Source organism: Oncorhynchus keta, chromosome 37, assembly GCF_023373465.1.
Source record: "Oncorhynchus keta strain PuntledgeMale-10-30-2019 chromosome 37, Oket_V2, whole genome shotgun sequence".
NCBI lineage: Eukaryota > Metazoa > Chordata > Actinopteri > Salmoniformes > Salmonidae > Oncorhynchus > Oncorhynchus keta.
In genome coordinates, this window is record NC_068457.1 from 26,527,923 (window position 1) to 26,544,859 (window position 16,937).

General features: G+C 43.5%; 1 protein-coding gene across 12 annotated transcripts in view; it reads right to left on the bottom strand.

Moving 5' to 3' along the window:
- LOC118374623 (OX-2 membrane glycoprotein-like) overlaps positions 1–15,924 on the bottom strand; it is a 57,335-nt gene extending 41,411 nt beyond the window's left edge. For 5 of the 12 annotated variants that reach the window (XM_052499966.1, XM_052499964.1, XM_052499965.1 and 2 more), the window contains exon 1: positions 2,152–2,642. In XM_052499966.1, coding sequence (XP_052355926.1) covers positions 2,152–2,407 — 256 coding nt within the window. In that variant the 5' untranslated portion in view covers positions 2,408–2,642. Of the gene's footprint in view, positions 1–2,151; positions 2,649–3,212; positions 7,136–7,216; positions 7,311–7,407; positions 7,444–7,529; positions 7,836–8,127; positions 8,464–15,576 lie in introns of those variants that run through there. The other 7 variants (XM_052499974.1, XM_052499976.1, XM_052499973.1 and 4 more) reach the window with 7 other exon arrangements.
- Between the last annotated feature and the right edge of the window lie 1,013 nt (positions 15,925–16,937).

Sequence of the window (16,937 nt, forward strand, 5' to 3'; positions counted from 1 at the left end):
GGGTCTTGGGGTCAGAAAGTCTCCAAAACTACGATCAGACGCCACCTACATAACCACAAGTTGTTTAGGAGGGTTGCCATAAAAACGCCTTTGCTGTCATCAAACAACAAACTCAAGCGCCTACAGTTTGCCAAACGTTACTGGATCTTTCAATGGGACCAGGTTCTATGGTCAGATGAGACCAAAATAGAGCTTTTTGGAAACCAACACCAGAGGTGGGATTGGTGTAGACAGAAAGATATCCATACAGAAAGTACCTCATCCCCACTGTGAAGTCTGGTGATGGATCTTTGATGTTGTGGGGCTGTTTTTCTTCCAAAGGCGCTGGACCACTTGTGAGGATACATGGTATCATGGACTCCATCAAGTACCAGCAGATATTAAATCGAAACCGGACTGCCTCTGCTAGGAAGCTTAAACTGGGCCATGGTTGGATCTTCCAGTAGGACAATGATCCAAAGTACACCTCAAAATCAACACAAAAAAATGGTTTACTGACCACCCCACACCATGACTGACCCACCACCAAACTGGTCATGCTGGAGGATGTTGCAGGCAGCAAAACGTTCTCCACGACGTCTCCAGACTCTGTCACGTCTGTCACATGTGCTCAGTGTGAACCTGCTTTCATCTGTGAAGAGCACAGGGCGCCAGTGGCACATTTGCCTATCTTGGTGTTCTCTGGCAAATGCCAAACGTCCTGCACAGTGTTGGGCTGTAAGCACAACCCCCACCTGTGGACGTCGGGCCCTCATACCACCCTCATGGAGTCTGTTTTGACCGTTTGAGTAGACACATGCACATTTGTGGCCTGCTGGAGGTTATTTTACAGGGCTCTGGCAGTGCTCCCCCTGCTCCTCCTTGCACAAAGACGGAGGTAGCGGTCCTGCTGCTGTTGCCCTCCTACGGCCTCCTCCACGTCTCCTGATGTACTGGCCTGTCTCCTGGTAGCGCCTCCATGCTCTGGACACTACGCTGACAGACACAGCAAACCTTCTTGCCACAGCTCGCATTGATGTGTCATCCTGGATGAGCTGCACTACCTGAGCCACTTGTGTGGGTTGTAGACTCCGTCTCATGCTACCACTAGAGTGAAAGCACCACCAGCATTCAAAAGTGACCAAAACATCAGCCAGGAAGCATAGGAACTAAGAAGTGGTCTGTGGTTACCACCTGCAGAACCACTCCTTTATTGGGGGTGTCTTGCTAATTGCCTATAATTTCCACCTGTTGTCTATTCCATTTGCACAACAGCATGTGAAATGTATTGTCAATCAGTGTTGCTTCCTAAGTGGACAGTTTGATTTCACAGAAGTGTGATTGACTTGGAGTTACATTGTGTTGTTTAAGTGTTCCCTTTATTTTTTTGAGCAGTGTACCATCCCAGCAGCGCAAAAACTAGGGAAGGAAGTCCATTTTCTTAGAAATATAACTTTGCATCTCCCTGCATGGTCTTGGTATAGTCTAGGCCTATAGTATAGGCTATGGATCATGTTGGATTCTAACTACTTACTTGAACTTTGTATAGGAAAGTTACTGTGAGACGAGTATAGAAGGTCTGTCCAGACAAGTTGTTCTCGCTGTGTATTAATATTTCTAAGGATGGAGGTTAAGAGCAACAGGCTAGTCTCAGTTCCTGATAAGTCAGGTTAGTTTCTGTGGAACTAGGGCAAGGAGAGAGGTGGAACTCAACATCAAGATGAGGACAACAGTTGAAGAGAGAAGAAACCTCTGGGAGGAAGGCGGCAGGGGTCCACCCCAACCACAGTCCCATCTACCACACCTCTCCGCTCACGCTGCTCTGGACTCAGGCAGGGCCGTGACAATGTAATAAGTAAGAGGAACAGAGACTGATTGTTTATCTTGGAAGTGGTGACTCCTCGTTGGAAGGTATAAATATATGCTTGTGTGACTGAAGCATCCAGTGGGTTGAATACAGCTGGTTTGTGCTTTTACTAGTTGTCCATCTGCGTTTCTACTCTGTTCGTTCAGAGATTGATATTGCGGACCGAGCAGAGAATCAGGGAGGAGGGGCATCATGAGATACTATAATATGCAACTAATTCTCAAACCCTGAGCAATGAGACGTTTAATTGATTACAAATTACATGACCCTCCCCTGAATTTAATTAATTAGTTAAGTTGACTAACCTTGAACAGTAAGACACGTCTGCTTGCGTCTTGATCCACTCGGGTAAACATTGAAGGAACAAATATAGCAGACTTCTTCTGCCCATGTTACATTCTTCGTGGTAATAGACGTCGAGTTGAGAGATGTCTCCGTGAAACCCACCTTGCCAGATTCTCCATTGAGTTCTCTTTGAACAGCCTCTGCCAGTTGACATTGGGTGCAAATGGGTGCGTGTGATGAGAACTCTATCTGTTGGAATAAATTGAAGCGCTCCATAAGCCACGCCCCAGTGGGCAGAGTTAGCACGTTAGACCGGGACACAATATAAATACAATAGATACAATATAAAAAGCCTCTAATTTTACCGCCATGGCTCTGTTTAGCCTAATTATGCAAATATATTTGAGATCAGTGTATTGCAGTTAATGTCTTATTTGACTGAATAAGCTAAATATATTTCAGTAGTAAACAACGAAACAATAACGAGTCCCAGTCAATTCGTAATAGAACATACCAGAAAGATTATAATCCAAATTATTGTGATCATCAGGCACCAGTGTTTGGAATACATTGACGTCATTCTTATGCAGACCTTTGACAATGGTCTGTTTTGTCAACGACCTCAATTTATTCCAAAAACTGGAGTTAACCAAATGATGCCAATAATAATGATGCCAATAAGAGAATGGAGACTTTTAATTTGAAAACGTGCAGGATACCTCTTTCCGGTTTCCATTACTTGTTTTATACTGTGTAATGCTTGTTCGGGTAGCACTCTTCACAGACCGTTTGGTGTACGCTGTCTTTGTTGGTGAGATGAAACTGCCAACATTCTGAAAGGTATTATTGTACATCAGAATTGCAACAAGATTTGTATAAGCCTAAAATGTTTGTCCGTAATCGTAACATGTTCACAGATGAAAGTTCACGTTTATGTATGGCTATTCTTACAATCCTAACAATTTAGAATGGATTTTCTTACGATCCTTACGATACTGTACGTTCAACGTTTTGGAAGATATCTGGCTCCATAGATTTATGACACATTGTATAACAAGCGATGTCACAACGTACATTACAACATTGTTTAAACATTTTATTTATAAAAGTAGAAAACAAAAACACACACAAAGTATATTACAACATTGTGTATCTTACAGCATTTGATTTAAAAAAGTTAAGAATTAAGAAAACCACCCACACCATGAAAGTACCTAACATTTGATTTATAAAACCCCCAGTAAAGAATAAAAACCACACATAAGTCTAGTTTGGATTCATCATGTGTCATCATTAACCAACTACAAAACATATTTACATACAGACTGTATTTAAGTATAAAATAAACAGCAGGCCTGTGTGTCAGCCATTCAGTCCACTATTCAGTACCCACAATGCCTATCGATAGAAACAGTCTTTGAACCACACAGATGTGTTTGAGACAGTATAGTAGTCACTCAAGTTCTCATTTAAAAAAAAGTAAAATGGTCAAGTATTGACAGCTATGGTCTAAAACAAACATAACTGACCAGAGAGTTTGAAATACAGTACCATTAAAGTGATCATTACACTTTTATTTAACCCATTTTAGAATAGTTCCAACGGCTGAGCCTAATATAGTGTATAAGAGGTCATACAAGAAGTTTTATAGTGAGTCATATGTTGATGAGGTAAATTATATTTGCTGGTCTTTGATGTGTAATGAGGAGCAACCAGACACGGCACTTGACACATTTATGAAATTGCTTATTCCAGTTACTAATTAGTATGCACCCATTAAGAAAATGACTGTAAAAACTGTTAAATCCCTGTGGATTGATGAGGAATTGAAAAATTGTATGGGTGAGAGGGATGAGGCAAAAGGTATGGCAATTAATCTGGCAGCCCAACTGATTGGCAAACGTATTTCAAATGAAGAAATCATGACTAAATGAAATAAAACTACACTATGAAACAAAAATAAATTATAGAAAGACTCCTAGTAAAAGGCTTTGGAGCACCTTAAATTAAATATTGTGAAAAAAGGCAAACTCAGCTCCATCATTCAATGAATCGGATGGCTCATTCATCCCAAAACCAACTGATATTGCCAACTACTTTAATGACTTTTTCATTGGCAAGATAAGCAAACGTATGTGTGACAGGCCAGCAGCAAACGCTGACACTACACATCCAAGTATATCTGACCACATGATGAAAGACAAGAATAGTACTTTTGAATTCCGTAATGTCAGTTTGGAAGAGGTGAAAAAATGATTGTTGTCTATCAACAATGACAAGTCACCTGGGTCTGACAATCTGGATGGAAAATTACTGAGGATAATAGTCGGTGATAATGCCACATCTTCAATTTAAGCCTATTAGAAAGTGTGTGCCCTCAGGCCTGGAGGGAAGCTACAGTCATTCCACTACACAAGAGTAGTAAAGCCCCCTTAACTGGCTCGAATAGCCAACCAATCAGCCTGTTATCAACCCTTAGTAAACTTCTAGAAAAAATATATATTTGACCAGATAGAGTGCAATTTCACAGTGAACAAATTGACAACAGACTTCCAGCACGCTTATAGGGAAGGACACTCAACAAGCACAGCACTGACATAAATGAATGATGATTGGCTGAGATAATTGTTTTTTTGTTTGTTTTTAAATTTTACCCCCTTTTCTCCCCAATTTCGTGGTATCCACTTATTTTAGTAGCTACTATCTTGTCTCATCGCTACACCTCCGGTACAGGCTCGGCAGAGACGAAGGTTGAAAGTCATGCGTCCTCCGATACACAACCCAACCAAGCCACACTGCTTCTTAACACAGCGCCATCCACCCCGGAACCAGCCCCACCAATGTGTCAGAGGAAACACTGTGCACCTGGCAACCTTGGTTAGCGCGCACTGCGCCGTGTGCGCCGGTGTGCGATGAGACAAGGATTTCCCTACCGGCCAAACCCTCCCTAACCCGGACAACGCTAGGCCAATAACCACTGCGTAACCTGGGAGGCGGCTGAGAGAAATTTATGATAAAATGATAATGGGGGCTGTTTTGTTAGACTTCAGTGCAGCTTTTGACATTATCGTTCAGTCTGCTGCTGGAAAAACATATGTATTATGGCTTTACACCCCCTACTATAATGTGGATAAAGAGTTGATTGTCTAACAGAACACAGAGGGTGTTATTTAATGGAAGCCTCTCAAACATAATCCAGGTAGAATCAGGAATTCCCCAGGGCAGCTGTTTGAGTAAAGCCAGTGTGTCTATGTATGCGGATGACTCAACACTATACAACAAAGAGCTGCGGTTAGTTTCGGATAGGGTGGCAAGGAATAAGTTAGTCCTAAATATTTCCAAAACTAAAAGCATTGTATTTGGGACAAATCATTCACTAAACCCTAAACCTCAATTAAATCTTGTAATGAATAATGTGTAAATTGAGCAAGTTAAGGTGACTAAACTGCTAGGAGTTACCCTGGATTGTAAACTGTCATGGTCAAAACATATTGATACAACAGTAGCTAAGATGGGAGAAGTCTGTCCATAATAAAGCACTGCTCTACCTTCATAACATCACTATCAACAAGGCAGGTCCTACAGGCCATAGTTTCTACCTTCATAACAACACTATCAACAAGGCAGGTCCTACAGGCCCTAGTTTCTACCATCTTAACAACACTATCAACAAGGCAGGTCCTACAGGCCCCAGTTTCTACCTTCTTAACAACACTATCAACAAGGCAGGTCCTACAGGCCCTAGTTTCTACCTTCTTAACAACACTATCAACAAGGCAGGTCCTACAGGCCCCCGTTTCTACCTTCTTAACAACACTATCAACAAGGCAAGTCCTACAGGCCCTAGTTTCTACCTTCTTAACAACACTATCAACAAGGCAGGTCCTACAGGCCCCAGTTTCTACCTTCTTAACAACCCTATCAACAAGGCAGGTCCTACAGGCCCTAGTTTCTACCTTCTTAACAACACTATCAACAAGGCAGGTCCTACAGGCCATGGTTTCTACCTTCTTAACAACACTATCAACAAGGCAGGTCCTACAGGCCCTAGTTTCTACCTTCTTAACAACACTATCAACAAGGCAGGTCCTACAGGCCATGGTTTCTACCTTCTTAACAACACTATCAACAAGGCAGGTCCTACAGGCCCCAGTTTCTACCTTCTTAACAACCCTATCAACAAGGCAGGTCCTACAGGCCCTAGTTTCTACCTTCTTAACAACACTATCAACAAGGCAGGTCCTACAGGCCCTAGTTTCTACCTTCTTAACAACACTATCAACAAGGCAGGTCCTACAGGCCCTAGTTTAGCCATGACTACATGGAACTCTATTCCACATCATGTAATACAAGCAGTAGAATCAGATTCTTTTAAAACAGGTAAAAATACACCTTTTGGAACAACGGGGACTGTGAAGACATACAAAGGTACAGACACATGCATGTGTAAACATTGTGATATTGTTGTATGGTGGTATTAAACATGTTGTATTGTAGAGATGTAGTGGTGTAATAATGTTTTATGATGTACTGTTTTATATGTAATGTAAGTACTGTAATATGTTTGGACCCAGCAAGAGTAGCAGCTAATGGGGTTCCCTTATAAATACAAAATACAAATAACATACTGGAACAACAATGCAGCAATGCAACTCATTTGCATGTATGCAGTCATGACTACCACTCTACCAGGATGATCCAATAAGGTTGTACTAACACATTTAGAATGTACTGGATATTGTTGTGGTCCTGAAAGATATTAACATCAATGATACTGACCAGAGTCAGATCATGTTGTAGTAGTGTACTGATATAACGGCTTTGTGGGTATTTACAGTTACATATTCTCCAGGGAGGATATTTGATACTGAAAAGCAATTCAATGTTTTCTAATCTATTACCTACAGTAAGTACAAACACTGTTTACTTGTTTCAGAGTCATCATGTTGAGGGTTGAGTGTTGATGGTTCTTCCTGTTCTCTGTCATTGGCTGTGGGATTTGGGCTAAAGATTGTCAAACTTACAAAAACAATGTCAAATGAATGGAAAGTATTTTCTCTTTGTCATCTGAACAGTAAAACTTACCTTCTTGTTGTATTTCTCAGTTTGCACCACAGTGCCACAGCAGCTCCACAGCACACAGCAATGAAACACAGTGAAATCATCACTGCACCAATCCCTGTTGGGTTACATGTGAAAGATGACAGGATGAGAATTGTACAATTCATAGATAAAAGTGTCAGAGAACAGTTGTGGTCATTAGATTAATGACTGACCTCTGATCCTGTCACCATCAGTGACCCCAGGTACACCTAGCACAGAACATACAGAGACAGTACTTCAGAATGACACCAGCATGTTGATTGTTACTGTAGGCATGTATAGAACCATTTCTCACCAGGAAATGAAGCTTGAGTTCTAGCTGGAATAACCATGGATACGTTCTTGGTGACACCTCCAGAGAACAGTGACACCATACAGCCAACCCTGGTGTCTTTGTCAGGTAGACTGAATGCTGCCAGCGTAGAAGTTATGGTGACCGTGACAGTTCCATTGAGATGGGTGACATTGGCCATTGTGGAATTTTCTAGAATGTCTGTGTTGTCCCAGGTTACTGTAGGAACAGGTCGTCCAGTAGCAGAACAGGACAGAGTGGTGTGACTGTTGTTGGTTTGTGTGATGAGGAGTGAGGGTCCATACAGCTCTATAGAACAACAGACACAGTTCACAGTGAGACCACAATGATTCCATTGAAATTATTTACTAAATGAATCCATTTAAATGATTTACTAAATGATTCCATTTAAATTATTTACTAAATGATTCCATTTAAATGATTTACTAAATGATTCCATTTAAATTATTTACTAAATGATCACATTTTGATAAATGGTTTCAAGACATTGGATGTATGATCTGATAAAATGGCTGCTTGAAGTTCTGGAGAAGTTGTTCTGGGTCAGTCATTTACAGTACATTATGTTGTCACATTTTACCATTGACTTTGAGACAGGTCCTTCCGCTGATAGGTCCCTCTGGAAAGGTGTTAAACAGACACTTGTAGCAGGACTCGTCTCCTCTTGACACTCCTCTGATGACGATAGAGCAGTTCTGCAGACCCTCGTCTTCAAACTCCACGTTCCTCTGAAAAGGTGGGTTGACATGGGAACCGCGTTTGCTGTAAGTGGCCACATTTTCATTCACCCCAGGTGTCTCTTTTTGCCAGGTGACTTGCCTCACATCTTTGAGTGTCATGAGCTCACAGGTTAAGACAGCATCTTCTCCCAGGGTTGCTGTGACAACCTGCTGTGTTCTCACCAGATGAGAGAGCCCTGCACGAAGACAGTTGCACACTACTTAGTACTTACTACTTACTACATTACAAACTCTCACACACACACACTCAGTTGGTAGAGCATGGTGGTGGGTTTGATTCCCATATTATTAAAAAAATGTAAGTCTCTTGGAGAAAAGTGTCAGCTAAAAGCCATATTTTTTAATATATATATTTACAGATTTTATTGCACAGGGCTTTGCCTTTTTCTTTTTTTGACTATTTATGTTAATACAATGTGCAGGAGGGCCAAATTGCCAATTGTATGACTTTGAGGCAATTTGTGTAGTGTATTGTAGTGTAGTGTGGCGTTGTGTTGCGATGCGTAGTGTTATGCAACTGTTTGAAAACAGAAGAGTGAAACATGTTTGTGATGTCATCATGAAATGTGCAGAAATGTTCCCTTTACTGAAAGCAGACAATCACTTTATTATGAGGCATTTCATCACTTCACCTAAAGCAGTCAAAGATGACTTTATACTGCAGCCATACTCAACTACGGACCGCGGTCCGGAACCACACCTAGAACAGGGTCAATATGGACCGCGGTCCGGAACCACACCTAGAACAGGGTCAATATGGACCGCGGTCCGGAACCACACCTAGAACAGGGTCAATATGGACCGCGGTCCGGAACCACACCTAGAACAGGGTCAATACGGACCCGCGGTCCGGAACCACACCTAGAACAGGGTCAAAACGGACCGCGGTCCGGAACCACACCTAGAACAGGGTCAATACGGACCGCGGTCCGGAACCACACCTAGAACAGGGTCAATGCGGACCGCGGTCCGGTACCACACCTAGAACAGGGTCAATATGGACCGCGGTCCGGAACCACACCTAGAACAGGGTCAATATGGACTTTATCCGGAACCACACCTAGAACAGGGTCAATCCAGAACCACACCTAGAACAGGGTCCGGCGGTCCGGAACCACACCTAGAACAGGGTCAATACGGACCGCGGTCCGGAACCACACCTAGAACAGGGTCAATACGGACCGCGGTCCGGAACCACACCTAGAACAGGGTCAATACGGACCGCGGTCCGGAACCACACCTAGAACAGGGTCAATACGGACCGCGGTCCGGAACCACACCTAGAACAGGGTCAATACGGACCGCGGTCCGGAACCACACCTAGAACAGGGTCAACCTAGAACAGGGACGGACCGCGGTCCGGAACCACACCTAGAACAGGGTGCAAATACGGACGGACCTAGAACAGGGTCCGGACCGCGGTCCGGAACCACACCTAGAACAGGGTCAAACGGACCGCGGTCCGGAACCACACCTAGAACAGGGTCATTACGGCTGTGGTTGGAACCACACCTAGAACAGGGTCTAAACGGACCGCGGTCCGGAACCACACCTAGAACAGGGTCAATACGGACCGCGGTCTGGAACCACACCTAGAACAGGGTCATTACGGACCGTGGTCTGGAACCACACCTAGAACAGGGTCAAACGGACCGCGGTCTGGAACCACACCTAGAACAGGGTTTACGGACCGCGGTCCGGAACCACACCTAGAACAGGGTCAAAACGGACCGCGGTCGGAACCACACCTAGATCAGGGTCAAACGGACCGCGGTCCGGAACCACACCTAGAACAGGGTCAATATGGGCCGCGGTCCGGAACCACACCTAGAACAGGGTCAAACGGACCGCGGTCTGGAACCACACCTAGAACAGGGTCAATATGGACCGCGATCCGGAACCACACCTAGAACAGGGTCAATACGGACCGTGGTCCGGAACCACACCTAGAACAGGGTCAAAACGGACCGCGGTCCGGAACCACACCTAGAACAGGGTCAATACGGACCGCGGTCTGGAACCACACCTAGAACAGGGTCAATACGGACCGCGGTCTGGAACCACACCTAGAACAGGGTCAATACGGACCGGGTTGGAACCACACCTAGAACAGGGTCAATACGGACCGCGGTCTGGAACCACACCTAGAACAGGGTCAATACGGTGTCCGGAACCACACCTAGAACAGGGTCAATACGGACCGCGGTCCGGAACCACACCTAGAACAGGGTCAATACGGACCGCGGTCCGGAACCACACCTAGAACAGGGTCAATACGGACCGCGGTCCGGAACCACACCTAGAACAGGGTCAATACGGACCGCGGTCCGGAACCACACCTAGAACAGGGTCAATACGGACCGTGGTCCGGAACCACACCTAGAACAGGGTCAATACGGACCGCGGTCCGGAACCACACCTAGAACAGGGTCAAAACGGACCGCGTCCGGAACCACACCTAGAACAGGGTCATTACGGACCGTGGTCGGGAACCACACCTAGAACAGGGTCAAAACGGACCGCGGTCCGGAACCACACCTAGAACAGGGTCAATACGGACCGCGGTCCGGAACCACACCTAGAACAGGGTCAAAACGGACCGCGGTCCGGAACCACACCTAGAACAGGGTCAAAACGGACCGCGGTCCGGAACCACACCTAGAACAGGGTCAATACGGACCGCGGTCCGGAACCACACCTAGAACAGGGTCAATACGGACCGCGGTCCGGAACCACACCTAGAACAGGGTCAATACGGACCGCGGTCCGGAACCACACCTAGAACAGGGTCAAAACGGACCGCGGTCCGGAACCACACCTAGAACAGGGTCAATACGGACCGCGGTCCGGAACCACACCTAGAACAGTGTCAATACGGACCGCGGTCCGGAACCACACCTAGAACAGGGTCAATACGGACCGCGGTCCGGAACCACACCTAGAACAGGGTCAATACGGACCGGAGTCCCGAGATCTTTTTAGGAACTCAGTCAGGCTTTCAACTTACTGCTGTTGATTGCTGCAATAGTAGAATCAACAAGGTGCAATTTCAAAATGTTTGTAGTGCAAGGACAGTTTTCCTCTGATGTCATTCCCTGATAGAGCTCTTTCTAACCTGTCAGAAATATCCAGTTGATCAACTACTAGCCCAAGTCAACTAGATAGGTAAGTTAGAATCAATCAAGTTGAATCACTCAGGTACAGTATCATATGAACACACATTAGACATGGCAAAATGTGTAGAATTGCAGGAAATTAACTTAAAAACTTCTAAATGTTCTCTCCACCAACAAGAGGGCTGTGAACAGTTTGGGGTCACATGGGTTGTAGAGGTTGGGTTTGTTACTATGTGTAACGGATGCGAAACGGCTAGCTTAGTTAGCGTTTCAATCGGTGACGTCTCTTGATCTGAGACCTTTGAAGTAAGTAGTTCCCCTTGCTTTGCAAGGGCCGCGGCTTTTGTGGAGCTGCTTCGTGGGTGACTGTTGTTGATGTGTGCAGAGGGTCCCTGGTTCGCACCTGGGAATGGGCGAGGGAACGGTTTAAAGTTGTTACATATGCCGATAAATGACAATATGACCTTTGTCACCTCGGAAAGTTGTGTGACTGGACCTTCTCAAATAGTAGTTGAGTCCCCCTGTTATAGTGGCTAATAAGTATGCTATAACACACCATGAGAAAGATGATGTTCTGCTCATTGACAAAAAATGTATCAAAATTAATCACACCGATGGTCATTATAATGCTGTATGATCCTTGAGGACTGCAGTATGGGTTAGTAATGCATCACACTGATGGTCATTATAATGCTGTATGATCCTTGAGGACTGCAGTATGGGTTAGTAATGCATCACACTGATGGTCATTATAATGCTGTATGATCCTTGAGGACTGCAGTATGGGTTAGTAATGCATCACACTGATGGTCATTATAATGCTGTATGATCCTTGAAGACTGCAGTATGGGTTAGTAATGCATCACACTGATGGTCATTATAATGCTGTATGATCCTTGAGGACTGCAGTATGGGTTAGTAATGCATCACACTGATGGTCATTATAATGCTGTATGATCCTTGAGGACTGCAGTATGGGTTAGTAATGCATCACACTGATGGTCATTATAATGCTGTATGATCCTTGAGGACAAAGTGACCAGCAGTTATGAACACTATGTTGCTGTACATTATAACATCAGTAGAGGATGCCTGGTTATTTAAAAAAAAAATGCCTTCCTCACCATCTTAAATAAGCATGCCCCATTCAAGAAATTCGGAACCAGGAACAGATATAGCCCTTGGTTCTCCCCAGATCTGACTGCCCTTAAAACCAACACAAAAACATCCTATGGCGTTCTGCATTTGCATCGAACAACCCCCGTGATATGCAGCTTTTCAGGGAAGCTAGAAACCAATATACACAGGCAGTTAGTCAACTAGACAGCAGAAAGTTAGCAAACTAACTCAAAAATGGGTTAGTAACTGAGACTGCAGAATGGCTTAGTAACTGACTGCAGTATGGCTTAGTAACTGACAGCAGTATGGGTTAGTAACTGAAGCAGTATGGGTTAGTAACTGACCCAGCTGTTAGTAACTGCACTGAAGATGGGAAACACTGTCACCACTGAAAATCCCCTATAGTAACTGAGAATTTCAATAAGCAGTATTTTTAACTGACTGGCCATGGTTCCACCTGGCTGCCCTACCCTGGTCAACAGCACTGCACCCCCACAGCAACTGCCCAAGCCTTCCCCATTTCTCCTTCTCCCAAATCCAGTCAGCTGATGTTCTTAAAGAGCTGCAAAATCTGACCCCTACAAATCAGCCGGGCTAGACAATCTGACCCTTTCTTTCTAAAATTATCTGCAAATTGTTGGTTAGCCTATTCAACTGACTCGTCTGAGATTCCCAAAGATGGTTAGTAACCCTCTTAGGGGCTTACCCAACTGACTCATATTATTGTAACTGACTGAGTATGGGTCCAATACCCTGTAACTGACTGCAGTATGGGTCATAACTTCACAGCAGTATGGGACACTAACTGACAGCAGTATGGGTTATAACAGACAGCAGTATCTATCCTGCCCTGCCTTTCTAAGGTCTTCAGTAAGCCAAGTCAACAAACAGCATTATGACCATTTAGTAATCTCACCATATGGGTTCTCTGCTATGCAATCTGGTTTCAGAGCTGGTCATGGGTAGCAACTCAGCCACGGTCAAGGTTCCTAAACAGATATCATAACCGCCAGCGATAAGAAACATTACTGTGCAGCCGTATTCATTGATCTGGCCAAGGCTTTTGACTCTGTCAATCACCACATTCTCATATGGGCAGACTCTGCAGCCTTGGTTTCTCAAATGATTGCCAGCCTGGTTCACCAACTACTTTTCTGATAGAGTTCAGTGTGTCAAATGAGCAGAGTCTCTATGGGGTGTCACAGGGTTCAATTGCAGACCGACTCATGGCGAGTCTGACAGCAGTATGGGGGTTAGTAACTGGGTTCAGTATGGGTTGGACTGACTGCAGTATGGGTCTGTAATACATCAATGATGTAACTGCTCTTGCTGCTGGTGAGTCTCTGATCCACCTCTACGTAGATGACACCATTCTGTATACTTCTGGCCCTTCTTTGGACACTGTGTTAACAACCCTCCAGGCAAGCTTCAATGCCATATAACTCTCCTTCCGTGGCCTCCATTTGCTCTTAAATACAAGTAAAACTAAATGCATGCTCTTCAACCGTCGCTGCCTGCACCTGCCCGCCTGTCCAACATCACTACTCTGACGACTCTGACTTAGAATAACGTGGACAACTACAAATACCTAGGTTAAACTCTCCTTCCAGACCCACATCAAACATCTGACATCCAATGTTAGTAACTGACAGCAGTATGGGTTAGTAACTGACATTTAAGTATAAATTAGTAACTGACTGCCTATTTAGCAACAAAGCATCCTTTGTCATGCTGCCAAACATACTTTGTAAAACTGACCATACTACCAATGGGTTAGTAACTGACTGCGATGTCATTTACAAACTAGCCTCCAATACCCTACTCAATAAATTCCAGATGCAGTCTATCACAGTGCCATCCGTTTTGTAACCAAAGCCCCATATACTACAGCAGTATGCGATTGTAACGCTCTCGTATGGCTGGCCCTGACTTCATACTGGGTTCGCCTGAAACCCACTGGCTCCAGGTCATCTACAAGACCCAGTAGGTAAAGTCCCCCCTTATCTCAGCTCAGCATAAGTGATTATGGTTATAATTATAATGCACAGGACTATTGGTGTACTGAATTAAGAGACTTAATGAGTCTTTATGTGTCTATAAATGACTGCTTATATGCATTATTAACTATCAGTAGTACATTATGAGTACATGTATAATGCTGTATAATGCATCATGCATATGGGATTCATAGAAAGTGTTACAGTATATAGGAGGAGGCCTTTGGTTTACAGTTTACAGTGACTTTCACTACACTATACAGTTTATACAGTGACATTAGTAACTGACATTCATAATGTCATTCATCTGTACATCTTTTTATATCTGTATAGTGGAAGATAAATTAAATAATGAATGCAGTGTATTGAAATATATATGGTTAACCCAGCCACCCGTCAGACTGTTCTCTCTCCTACCACATGGCAAGCGCAGACTGTTCTCTCTCCTACCACATGGCAAGCGCAGACTGTTCTCTCTCCTACCACATGGCAAGCGCAGACTGTCCTACCACATGGGACTGTTCTCTCAGTGAATATAAGGAACATATGGCTGTAGATGTTCCTCATACCACATGGCAGCGCTTGCCACGTGGTAGGAAAGAGAACAGTCTGACTCCAGTGACTGTTTTTTTACGCTGCTGCTACTTCTGTTTATCATATATGCATAGTCACTTTAACTACACATTTATGCACATACTACCTCAATGCAGATAGTCCGGGTAGCCAATGTGCGGGAGCACTGGTTAGTCGTGCTAATTGGGTCCCGCCACACATACAACATTCTACCTCAATCAGCCCGACTAACCGGTGCCTGTATATAGCCTCGCTACTGTTATTTTTTATTTATTGACTTATCTATTGTTCACTTAATACTTTTTTAAAACTTAAAAATGGCACTGTTGGTTAGAGCCTGTCAGTAAGCATTTCACTGTAAGGTTTACTACACCTGTTGTATTCGGCGCACGTCACAAATAAACTTTGATTTGAAAGCACTTCATCAATTAAAATAAAAAGCGGACTAATGCAGTATATAATGCATAAAACTGATATAACTCACCTTCAGGGAGGACTATTAGCTGAATAAACAGGTAGTTGTGGAGTGCAGGAGCCATGGTGAAAATGATTTCCCCTCCTGATGTAAATGGACCGTCGTCACATACGGACCTTTTGGCGGGAACCCTCCCCTACACTAAAAGTGAAAGTAAACTCTGTTGGTGTATCACCGGTTTTAGTTGAGAAGGTGAATTAGTTGAACTCTTCTTAAAACAGATAGGAGCTGACATATTACACACATTGCCAAGGGAGTCTGGTGCAGCGCTATTAAACAACCTCGTCCTGATTGTGATGTTACTGTAAACTGAGCTATAACAAAGTAGCCCTGATTTTAAATGGTGAGTAACATAAAACAAGGTGACGATGAGTGATTTTTTAAGTACAGAATATAGTTTTATATCAAACGGGAGAGAACACAATACATTTAAAGAATGTTTTTGAATCTTAAACAATCAAAAACATTGTACAGATCAAGCGAGAATAATAACCTGAGTTATAAACAGTGTTAAATCAAGTGGGGTCAAACACAACAAGCAACATCCATGATCAGAATAAATACAAACAGGAACTAAAACGTGATACACGTAAATCTAGTGAACAAGGTACAGTATATCAAACTATCAAAGTGCAAAACATTGTTATTATCACCATTATATTTTCAGGGCTCAAATACATTCATACATTGCATTGATATAAAGGAGGTAAAACATCCATGTATCTGTATTACTATAGGTACTGTATGTAATAACAGCATAAACCTCACATTGACACAAGTACTACCATATTTAAATGGATTAAAGTAAAATTAAATACAAATATATTCTCCCGTCTTCTTCCTGGTGTGTCATAAAGTCAACTGTAGGTGGTGCTGTGTTACAATATAATCTATTAGATTTCCTCACTGACAAACCTCATCTCTCAACTAAAGTGCAATTTCAAAATAAAATAAAAACAGTATTAGTGACAATTAGTGACAATGTATGGTGCAGGTATAAATTAGCTTACATATGACTGGGGAAGAAATGTGACTGTCAACTCAAAAAGGTTCAATATATCTAGTACACAGTGCACCTGTCTGACTGTCTCATTAGAAATGTTTGTCATAACCACATCCTTCTAAACGTAGGAGCTGGGCTAATAAAGAATACTAATAAAGAACAGGAAGGCCTGCACACTGTTCATGCTCCCAAGACTCCCAGACAGTCTCATCCTCATTCATGAATAGTAGTACTGTATCTTGCTAGTCGCCATGCATTTAATATGATCTTTGTCATACAATTAGAATATACTGTAATATTCTAAAGATGGATTAGTAGTCTGGTTGAGACGTGTTAGTGGATCTCATCTCTTGAGGAACTGGGCTCT